The 12,105-nt window shown below is 39.3% G+C and overlaps 1 protein-coding gene across 3 annotated transcripts in view; it reads right to left on the reverse strand.

Annotated features, from left to right (window-relative positions):
* mthfsd (methenyltetrahydrofolate synthetase domain containing) overlaps window positions 1–12,105 on the reverse strand; it is a 65,765-nt gene that overhangs the window by 21,938 nt on the left and 31,722 nt on the right. For all 3 annotated transcript variants that reach the window (XM_072595915.1, XM_072595916.1, XM_072595914.1), the window contains 2 exons: window positions 6,595–6,685; window positions 1,611–1,723 (listed from right to left, as the gene is read on the reverse strand). In XM_072595915.1, the coding sequence (XP_072452016.1) occupies window positions 1,611–1,723; window positions 6,595–6,685 (204 nt within the window). The remainder of the gene's footprint in view (window positions 1–1,610; window positions 1,724–6,594; window positions 6,686–12,105) is intronic.

The following is a 12,105-nucleotide window of genomic DNA, read 5'->3' on the forward strand; positions in this document are numbered from 1 at the left end:
TTCCCAGGAAAATCCTTCCCACTAGCTGGTCTACCTCTTGCTATTGCCTCACCTGCATTAACTCTCACCTCTGGTTTACAGCTCAGGTTCCCACCCCCTGCCATACTAGATTAAACCCTCTCGAACTACTCGAGCAAACCTTCCATCCAGGGCATTGGCCCCCATCAAGTTCAGATGCAACCCGTCCTTCTTGTACCGGTCCCACCTTCCCCAGAAGGCATCCCAATTATCTACATATCTGAAGCCCTCCCTCCTACACCAGCTGCGCCCGCTCCCTGTTCCTCGCCTCGCTACCTTGTGGCACCGGTAGTAAACTCGAGAGCACCTCTCTTGGTGAACCTCAGCTTTTTCTTTCAATTTGACTCTATTTGATACTATGGACGCCCAGAGAAAATGCTGAAGAACTATAACTCCTTTGACTTTCAAGTAGGAATTGAAGCCGCTAGTTTCTCTCTGACATTTGGAAAAATAGCAACATGCTTATACATGTGACAAAGCATACATGAAAAGGATGTTTCCTCATATATGGCAATCCAGAATGAGAAGTGATAGCTTTAGACTAAGGGGTAGCAGATTTCACACAGAGTTGAGGAGAAAGGGTTGTGAATCAAAGGGCTGTGAATCTGTGTAGTTATTTATCCCAAAATGCTAAGGATTCCAGAACGTTGAGTAAATTTAAGGAAGAGGTAGACAGATTTTAATTAATAATGGGGGGAAGGGCTACAGAGAGCAGTCAAGCAAGTGGAGTTGAAGCCAAGATGAGACCATGGCAGAGCAGGCTCGAGAGGCTGAAATGCCTACTCCTACTCTGAGTTCTATGTTCTTATGAGATCATATAATAATGAGATGTTATTAGACCCTTGCCACTCTATCGATACCATATTCCAGGTCAGCTCTCTATAATCTTTCAGCCATGAGCAGAAAATCAGAATTCTTTTTCAGATGTTTATGCCCTTCTTAGCCTTGGTTTTATTGCCTGGAAATTGTTATTTCCAGATTACACACTATAGGACAGGACATAAGAGTTGGCTTAGGAGCGTTCTAGTTGCAATGTATTAGGCATCATAGGTTTTAGATTAGATTCCCTGCAGTGTGGAAACAGGCCCTTCAGCCCAACAAATCCACATCCAATGCTCCGAAAAGTAACCGACCCAGACTCATTTCCCTGCATTTACCCCTGACACTATAGACAATTAAACTTGGCCAATTCACCTGACCTGCACATCTCTGAACTGTGGAAGGAAACCAGAACAAACTCATGCAGATACAGGGAGAATGGCAAATTCCACACAGACAGTCGCTTGAGGCTGGAATCGAACCTGGGACTCTGGCGCTGTGAGGTAGTAGTGTTAATCACTGAGCCACCATGCCACAATTTGAAACAGGCTTGATAGACCAATATGACCTGTCCAATAATTTTTAAATGTCTATGTCAAATATCTGCGATCCCTACGCTTAGGATCCACACAGTAACTCTGCCCATTCTATTAGATCAAGGCTCATTTTTCATATGGAGAGGTCAGTAATGAACAATACTTGTGGAGTGATAAGTACCCAATGTTAATTTTTGTTTCTAAATTCCTCAATTCTTTACCTTTTGTTCAACAAACCTGACAGTCATGCACTGTGGTGACAACAACTGTGTTCTCATCAACTGCTCCCATTGATACCATCATCGCATATTCCAGGTCAGCAAATCCCTCGCCTTTTCCAATTCTCCATCCTTTACAGAAAACACAATTCAAATATTTTTTAAAAACTGCCTTTTGGACAAGGGGTAAAAATGGCCAATAGTGAAAAGAAAGTTTTGCAATTTATTTTAATAGTTCTAAAAACTCATTTTCATATAAAAATTAACACAATTAGTTGTATGAAAAAAATGCTTTTTTTTTCCAAATTCTTGCTTATTGCATACTTACAATATTATGAAAAAATGTATTTTGATGTTCTGACACAGTGAGAAGATGTACTGTTTCATAATGGGAAAATAAACTAAAAAGAGAATTGTGGCTTGCATATGTCTTTCAGGCTCCAAGATGTATTTGGTAATTCATTCTTTATATTAAAAAATGTTGAATACCTATTTGAGGTATGGCTCAGTATTCTGAAGCTCGGTTGCTGTATCAGGTACTTGAGTTTAGTTATAGATGTAGACATCAGTTGCTTTACATATATAGTCATACACCAATTTGCAAGGAATGAAATGTATTTAATGGATGTGACCTTTGCTAACCAACCAATGTTCTGAGTGTCACCCTACATTTTTCCAGGGAATGTGTCCAAGGGCACAGCAAGTTACTAAGCTGAGGAGAATAGTAAATTGTGAGGATGACTCTGAGCAACTTCAGAGAGTTGTGGACAAGTTAGCCAAATGGACAGACATCCAGTAGATGAATTTCAATGCAGAGAAATGTGAGGCAATGCATTTTTATCGAAGAAGCATTGAGAGTCAACACGGGCTCAATGGTACACATTGAGGGGGTGCAGTGGCAGAGGAACCTCAGGGTTCACGTGCATAATTCTCCGAAGGTGGCCAGACAAGTTGAAACAATTGTTATGAAGGCTTGTAGAATCCTTGGGTTTATAAACAGAGTTTGAGTGTAAAGGCAAGGCAATTATGCTATTCCTCTACAAATCATCCATCAGACCATATCTAGAGTAGTGTGTTCAGTTCTGGGCACCTTTTTGAAGGATGAACGTTAAAGCCCTGGACAGAGTTCAAAGGAGATCTACTTGAATGATAACATAAATGTGGAATTTCAATACAAGGAGAGGTGAGAGAAATTGGCTTTTTCTCCTTGGAGCAGAGAAAATTAAGAGATGACCTTATTGAGGTGCTCAAAGTAATGAACAATTTTGATAGGCCTAAGAAGGATATTCTGTTTCCAATAGTTGGTATGTCCATAACTAACAGTCATAATTTCAAGACTGTCAGTGAGAGAACTAGGATTGAGATAAGGATAACCTTCTTTACTCAGAGAATTGGTGGGATTTGGAATGTGCTGCATGGAAGAGTGGTGGAAGTGGATTCCATGGGAGGTTTCAAAAGACAGCAGAATATATATTCCAAAGGGATGAATGTAGAGAGCTACAGAGATAGGGCTGTACAGCAGGATTAGCTGGGTAGCTCTTTTGAGAGCTGATACAAACATAATGGGCCAAATAACTTCCTTCTACGCTGTAAATTTCTATGCTCCTACATTCCCAATTTTTAAAAAAGCCTTTGGGTCAATAATATTCTCAGTCAATTGCTCTAGGTAATAAAACACAATTTTCAAAAGTCACACCATGCTTCTTAAAATCAATCACCAAGACTAATGAGATTTTCCACATATTGCTTTCTGTTCTTGAGCATAAAAATACTAAAATATTTCAAACATTTGTCCAGATGTAGTCAATGTATGGAGTTAATGTATGTAAATGCTTAGCTCTTCTGAAATATTCTGTATTTCTGAGCTGAATACTTGTGTAATTTGAGTTTGTTTGCATTTTCCTTGCCTCTGTAGAAAATCAAAACTGCTTCACTGACACTCAACCAAAAGCACGTAAAGGCTCTAACCAAAGAACTTGCGGGTCCTTGATAAGTATATCAGGCACGGAGGTAGTTGTCAAGAGAGGGAGCCATGCTTTACTAAAAAAGTTGAAGTCAAGGGGAAGGTGAAGGCTTATGTGAGGATAAGGCATGAAGACTCAGTTAGGGGCTTGAGAGTTAGAAGTTAGCCAGAAAAGATCTAAAGAAAGTGCTAAGAAGAGCCAGGAGGGGACATGAGAAGTTGTTGATGGATAGGATCAAGGAAAACCCTAAGGTCTTCTATTGATATATCAATAATAAAAGAATGACTAGAGTAAGATTACGGCCAATCAAAGACAGCAATCAGAAGTTGTGTGTGGAATCTGAGGACATAGGGGAAGCGCTTAATGAATACTTTTTGTCAGTATTCATATGGATAAAGGGAAATGTTAGTGAGAATATGGAGATACAAGCTACTAGATTAGATGGGACTTGTGGTTCACAAAGAGGAGGTTGTAGCAATTTTAGAAGAAAATAAATTCTGAAATCAATTGTGAAAATAAATAAGATCCCTGGGCCGGATGGGATTTATCCTCAGATTCTCTGGGAAGCCATGAAGGAGATTGCAGAACCTTTGGCTTAGATCTTTATGTCATCATTGTTGACAGGAGTAGTGCCACAAGACTGGAGGAGAGCAAATGTTGTCCCCTTGTTTAAGAAGGGGAGTCGGGACAACTCTGCTAATTATAGGCCAGTGAGCCTTACTTCGGTTGTGGGTAAGGTGTTGGAAAAGGTTATAAGAGATAGGATTTATAGTCATCTGGAAAGGAATAATTTGATTAGGGATAGTCAACATGGTTTTGTGAAGGGTAGGTCGTGCCTAACTAACCTTATTGAGTTCATCAAGAAGGTGATAAAACAGGTAGATGAAGGTAAAGCAGGTAGATGTGGTGTATATGAACTTCAGTAAGGTGTTTGATAAGGTTCCACATGGTAGGCTATTGCACAAAATACAGAGTTTCGGGATTGAAGGTGATTTAGATTAGATTAGATGAGATTACTTAGTGTGGAAACAGGCCCTTCGGCCCAACAAGTCCACATCGACGCGCCGAAGCGCAACCCACCAGACCCATTCCCCTACACTTACCCCTTCACCTAACACTATGGGCAATTTAGCATGGCCAATTCACCTAGCCCACACATTTTTGGATTGTGGGAGAAAACCAGAGCGCCTGGAGGAAACCCACCCAGACACAGGGAGAATGTGCAAACTCCACACAGAAAGTCACCTGAGATGGGAATTGTACCCGGGTCTCTGGTGCTGTGAGGCAGCAGTGCTAACCACTGTGCCACCGTGCCACCCTTAGTGGTTTTGTTCAGAAATTGTCTAGCTGGAAGAAGACAGAGGGTGGTGGTTAATGGGAATTATTCATCCTGGAGCTCAGTTACTAGTGTGTGTCAGAAGGATCTGTTTTGGGGCCATTGCTGTTTGTCATTTTTATGAATGATCTGGATGTAGGCATAGAAGGATGGGTTAGTAAATTTGTGGATGACACTGAGGTAAGCAGTGTTGTGCCGAAGGAGGTTGTGGGTTACAGAGGGACATAGATAAGATGCAGAGCTGGGCTGAGAAGTGGCAAATGGAGTTTAATACAGAAAAGTGTGAGGTAGTGTACTTCGGAAGAAGTAACATGAATGGAGCATACTGGGCTAATGGTAAAATTCTTGATTTGGAGATGCCGGTGTTGGACTGGGGTGTACAAAGTTAAAAATCACACAACACCAGGTTATAGTCCAACAGGTTTAATTGGAAGCACACTTACTTTCGGAACGACGCTCCTTCATCAGGTGATAGTGGAGGGATAGTAAAATTCTTGGTAGTGTAGATGAACCAAGAAATCTCGGTATCCAGGTACATAAATCCCTGAAAGTTGTCACCCAGGTTGATAGGGGTGTTAAGGAGGCATATGGTGTGTTGGTGTTTATTAGTAGGTAATTGAGTTTCAAGCTCATGCTTCAACTGTACAAGACACTGGTAAGGCCACACCTGGAGTATTGCATTACCACATTATAGGAAGGATGAGGAAGCTTAGGAAAGGGTTCAGATGACATTTGCTAGGTTGTTGCCTGGTATAGAGGGAAGGTCTTATGAGGAAAGGCTGAGGGAACGGAGGCTGCTTTCATTGGAAAGAAGAAGGTTGAGAGGTGACTTAATCAAGACGTATAAGATAATCAGAGGGTTAGATAGGGTGGACAGTGAGAGCCTTTTTCCTCAGAAGGTGAAGGCTAACATGAGGGGACATAGCTTTAAATTGAGGGGTGATAGATTTAGGAGAGATATCATGGGTAGTTTCTTTACTCAGAGAGTAGTAGGGGCATGAAACAGCCTGCCTGCAACAGTAGGGGACTCACAGATGTTAAAGGCATTTAAGTGGGCATTGGACATACATTTGGATAACAATAGAATGGCGTAGGTTAGATGGGCATCAGATTAATTTCTCAGGTTGGCGCAAGATGAAGGCCAAAGGTGATATGTAAATCAAGGGTACAGAAAGCTTAGAAACCTGATACCACATGAAAGGTTCAGGTTTTATTTATTCATTCTGTATTCAACAGAAATTATACTGCCTGTACCCATGTTACATTTATCTATCATTCCTGTATTCATTTACCTATATTGACTTCCAATCTGACAAAAGTGCAGTGTTAAAACATTTGTCCTCGTTTTCAAATCCTTTTATGGTGTCTAACTTCCTCTTGACCAACAAATCTGGGATCACCACACCCCTACAAATCTGGCCTCTTGACTATTTCTAATTTTAATTACTCCATCATTGACAGCCATACATTCAGACATAAGTTCTGGAATTCCCTTCCCAAACCTGGGTTTATAATTCAGTGCCAAACTCTGTTCAATAAGGCTCCTATGGAGTAGCTTGGGATTACTATTAGCCTACTGGTGCAATGTCAATGAAAACTGTTGTTGGTTCTGCAAGAATACTTGAACAGTGTCAGATTTCCATTTATTAAAAATATTACAATACTAAGGCGCTATATTTTGGAATTTACATTCTTAATGTTACCTTTCGCTGATACAGCTACAGATCCCACAACAACCAGGTCCACATGAATGTTTGCATCAAGTCCAATCGGTACGCTGAAATCTTTCACTCCCTGGGGTAGAAGAGATCAAAGTTTCATATCACACATAGAAGAGAGGGGTGTTTGCTTGCCAAGCATGCAAATATAAAATGTGCAAAAGGCAATACATTAATCATGGGTAACGTTAATCTTCATCTGAACTGGGAAAGTCAAATTGTTGGAGATAGCCAAAGAAGAACTCAGAACATATTTACAAAAGTTTTCTTGAATAATATAATGCGGTTCCAACCAGGGATAAGATATTTTGGATCAGGTAATGTATAATGTAATTTATGGAACCGGCCTCAGAGTAAAAGATCTCTGAGAAAACAGTGATCATAACATGATCGAATTTAGTGTTTGATCTGCAAGGGAGAAACCTATGTAAGAAACAACTGTACTAAACTTAACTAAAGGTAATTACAAAGGAATGAGGGAAGAGTTGGCAGGAGTGGACTGTAAAGGGTCCTCAGTGGAAAAAAACAACGGGAAACAATGACAGATATTTAAGAAATGATTCGTGATTCACAGCACAGATATCTCAGTGAGGAAGAAGTATTCCAGAAAGGGAATAAGCCAATTATGGTTAACCAAAATATAAGGATAACATTTCGGTGAAACATCACACAAAGAAAAAATATACAATGCAGCAAAGATAGGTGGTAAGGCAGAGGATTAAGGAAGTTTCAAAAGCCAACAAAAATTACCAAAAATAACAATGAAGGAGAAAAGAAATTTTGAGGGTAACCTGGTAAGTAAAATCAAGATGGCCAGAAATGGCTACTTTAAACATATTGAAAAGGAAGAGAGAGGCCAAAATGAATATAAGCTACTTAGAAATTGATGCTGGAGAAATTATTATGGAGTACAAGAAAATAGCAGAATGGTTGAATAAGTGCTTTGCATTAGTGTCTTCACAGTAGAAGACGTTAGCATTCAAAAATACCAAATAATCAATGGAAAAAGGGGGAGAAAAAACGAATGCAATTAACTATCAATGGAGAAAAAATACTGGAAAACTAATGGGGATCATGACTTGATATGTTCCAGGGACCTGATGGGGTGCATCTTAAGATGCTAAAGATACTGGCTGCATTGGTAGTCATCGTCAAAGAATTCTTAGTTTCTGGAAAAGTTCCAAAGGATTGGAGAACTGCCAATGTAACACACCTATTCAAAAAGGTGAGAGTAAAAGCAGGTAATTATAGCTTACTCCTATTCCTGCAAAGATGTCAAACCATAAGATAAAGAAAGCCACCCATTTTTTTCTAACGATTTTCAACTTGTACTCATCAGGATATTTCCCAAGAATACAAGTTCAAGCTGAAAACCAATATTTATTATGTATAAGAGGAGAATGATAGTTAGTTGGCAGTTAACTGTGATTGGTAGACGCATTGCCCTAGAGAATACACTCATTAATGCTGTTTGACATGAAACAGCCTGGTTTTGTTAAATTTTAAATTAAAACAAATTTTAGATTTATTTTCATTTGTCAAGGAGATGATTAGCCTGAGAGATAAAGCAGTGATTGGCTGTCACCTATTTTGCTGAGTTGGCACTGAACATCAAGGAAGTCCCTACGGCAGACACTTTTGTCCTGAAATATGCCAAGCCTACCTTAGATTACCCAGTAAATATCAGCAACAGTTGAAGCCCACTGCTTCAAACTATCATGCAATAGCAACGCAAGTGGTGCTTTTCCACTGACAGGATGCTGACCTCAAGCCAAAAGACATCTGCACATCACACAAATGAGTAATTGGTAGCTGAATTTAAAGTCGATGTGATGCTAGGTATGTAGGCTGTGGACTCCAAAGACTGGTGTATTATATCAAAAAACATGCCCCTTTGGCTGTCACAATAACCAAAGAAATGATCATACCTAATTAGTCTGGGATTGTAACACGGTGTCTAACATTAGGTATGAATCTGCAACTGGATAACATTTGCTAGATAATCCTGAACGTGCCAAGAATTATATTGACAACCAATTTAGGATCATCAGTCAGACTCAGTATGTGGATTGAAAGCCACATATATTAATAAAAGGGTCATGTCAGACAGAATAGTCATGTCCGGGCACTGTTCCTGTTTCAACACAACAAATTAGGGTGCAGCCATTCACTGGTCGTTTTGCTAGGGCCTGATAAATAAGTCAGCTTGCTTGGTTTAATAATTTGCAAAACAAGGCTGTTTTAACCATCAATAAACATCACTGGGTAAATCCTCCATAGCAATGCTTCTGTGAATCACCACTGTCCTCTTCCCTCAAATTTATATTCTCGCAAAGTGTCCTGTTGAGTGCAAGCTTTAGCAAGATGTAGTCCGTTTTCAGCAATACATTAGCTTTAAAACACATTAGCCTCTATTCTAATAGCCCCAAATTAACAGCTTTTCATAGTCAAGATTTTTCAAGTCTCCTGGTTAAGGTTTGTTAATTTTATATTTAAATGTTAGCAAACAAAATTAAATACCTGATTTCTATAATCTTATCCAACATTTTATAACTGTATCTCTACCATTTCATATTCTAAGCCTCTACATTATGGGTCCTGTTTATCCTTTTCTCAGCTAATAATAAATGTGCTTATATTAAACTTTGGAATTTCATCCACTTTCTGTGGAACAACATCTGTTTGTGGCACACCTCTTTCTTTTACATTTGGACTAGGAATCTCATTCTCTCAGAAATGCTGGGCTCTACATCATTAAAAACCTTTCCTCGTACTGAAGCAGCAGAATTATTGAGCTATTTTTCTGGGTTTTTTTAGCTTACAAAATAAAGTTTATAAAAGTCTATTTATTTCAATTGCACATGGACATAAAGTGTCCAAAACAGATTTACTAAAAAAAACCTATGATTCTAAATCTTGCTTTCCTCTTAACACATTAACAACTTGCCATCAGTCTATATTGTTTCTCCAATGAACCTGATATGGTAGCTTTCAGAGACAGGATAAAACATACATTGGACTCCAATGAAGATGGAGAACTCAGTCTCTCACTGCTGAAATACTATGCACCTATTGCCAACTTATACGGTCAATCTAATTTTGCCCCTGGAAGAAAAGTCAGCATTTAATGTGAGAAATTAATGTGTGAACATTTTTTAAAGATCTTAATAAATCAGGTAGTGCAAGCAGTTAGCATTGGAAAGATGTAAAATATGCACTGAAATAAATATATTGATGCTGAAACTTATATTACAGTCACATAAAGCTGATTTTAGTCTCCAAAACTGCAATTGCTGGCAAAGCTCAGCAAGTCTGGCAACACCTATGGAGAGAAATCAAAATTAACGTTTCAGTTCTGAGGAAGGATCACTGGATCTGAAACAACTCTGATTTCTCTCCTCAGATGCTGACAGACCTGCTGAGCTTTTCCAGCAATTTCTGCTTTTGGTTTGGATTTCCAGCATCGACAGATCTTTTGGCTTTTCTTTTCAGACCCTGTTTGGAATAGAGAGCTTAGCTCGGGGTACAGCACCTCAGGGAAAATAAATTCACCTGGGTTAAGTGCAGCTTAGAATCAAGACTATAACCAGCTGGGTATTTTCACCACTTCCTTTACTTGTTTTGGACTTCCAAATTAGCAGTATTTGGCCTTTGTAAACTATGATTAGGTTATCTTGCTTTGTTCAGTATTAAGGGGTGACCTACATGAGATGTTTAAGATGACTAAAAAATGGATAGGGCAGACAGAAATTATCTTTCCTGCTGGGAAGATCAGAACAAAGAATGTTAACTCTAAAGTTGGAAGTAAACTAAGGGTAGCATCAGGATGCATTTCTTCACAGTGTAGTGGAAATCTGCAACTATCTCCTCCAAAAGGCTGTTGAGAATGAAAGCTAATTAATAATTTCAAAACTAAGACTGATTGATCTTTGCTAGGTTAACAGCATTACAGCTTACAGATCAAAGCTAGGTAGATGCAGTTACAATACAGATCAGATACACACTAACAGAATGGCAGAATTGGCTTAAGTAGCTAGTTAGGGAAAATGATGACTGCAGATGCTGGAGATCAGAGTCAAAACGTGTGGTGCTGGAAAAGCACAGCCAATCAGGCAGCATCCGAGGAGCAGGAGAGTCGATGTTTCGAGCATGAGCTCTTCATCAGGAGCTAGTTGATTGATTCCTGTGATAACTTTCCTTTAAGACCCAATGGAATGAACAAGGATTTTTTAAAAATCTAGCTGTAACTTTTGAAAACAACTTGCTCAATTAATGCATCACTGATAATTTTTTTAAAAAGTGACAATGACTACAAATAAAAGGCCTTTTTAATGATTGTCCCACAACCACAACCCCAAAAGAACACATCTAAAAGTTTTATAGTGTTTGTAGTCTCCATACAGTGAACTAAATTTTAATTAACTTCTTGCAGTATTCTGAAAGAGAAGTCTTCCATTGATTAGATGGTTAAAGACCAGGACATTTTCTCCATAATTTAGTTTCTGTTTGAAAACAGCATTGACACAAATATTCTTACACACAATATTCCAGCCTGCAAGAGCCTACTTTTCCTCCTGCTGGAGGTTGGTGGAATGTGCATGAAACATTCATAATCTTGGAGAAGTCCGACAGGTTGAATGAATGCAGTGCTCTCATTTTACCTCATACTGGACAGGAAGTTTCTACAATGAGTATTGGTCGAGACTCAGAGAGTAGAGTTACTACAAGTGGCCTCTGCAATCCTGTGTTACTCTGGAGGAAATTAGTCAGGATTTTAAGTGAAATTTTCATGGTTCCACGAGAGACTCTCAGTGATCTTTCCGAACTTGGGGTATCACCGTTAGAGACCACCTGTCCAACAGAAGCAGTAGTGCAGTAGTGTATCTGCATACTTAACTGCACAGTTGTTGGTTTACAGGGAAATCATCCCAGTAACAGTCCCACCCAGGGTCAAGTCTGGCATTTGTCTGGAACATCTTGTGGCAGCTTGTGGGGGGAAAGAAGGACCCATGAGGCTTCCTACACCAACACCAGCCCAACACAAGAGCACCTTTAATCAGTAGGTCTGGGTTTTGTTTTGTCCAAAACAGATCCAAACCTTTCCACAGGCTGGCTCAAGTTTTGAGTTCTCTGCAATAAGTTGGAACATTTTCTCTTTGTCCACCCTGTCTAACGACTTCATAAATTTTCAAGACATCTATTAACTCACTGCTCAGATGACTCTTTTCGAGAGATGAAACAGCCCCATTCATCTCAGCCAGTCTTTCCTGACGGGTCATAATCCATCAGCTTTACTATCGTCCATGTAAATCATTTTGCACTTTCCCAATGCCTCTATCCATATGCATTTTAAATATGGGGACCGGGATTGTATTCAAAATGCACTCTAATTAAGATACCAAGTAAACTTAAACAGAATCAGAACCAGGGTTGGCACAATTGTTGATACTTATTGCTGAGTTTTAATGATGAATTGTGAAAGGTGGGTGGGAGGAA

The sequence above is a fragment of the Chiloscyllium punctatum genome, chromosome 26 (genome assembly GCF_047496795.1).
Source record: "Chiloscyllium punctatum isolate Juve2018m chromosome 26, sChiPun1.3, whole genome shotgun sequence".
Lineage (NCBI taxonomy): Eukaryota > Metazoa > Chordata > Chondrichthyes > Orectolobiformes > Hemiscylliidae > Chiloscyllium > Chiloscyllium punctatum.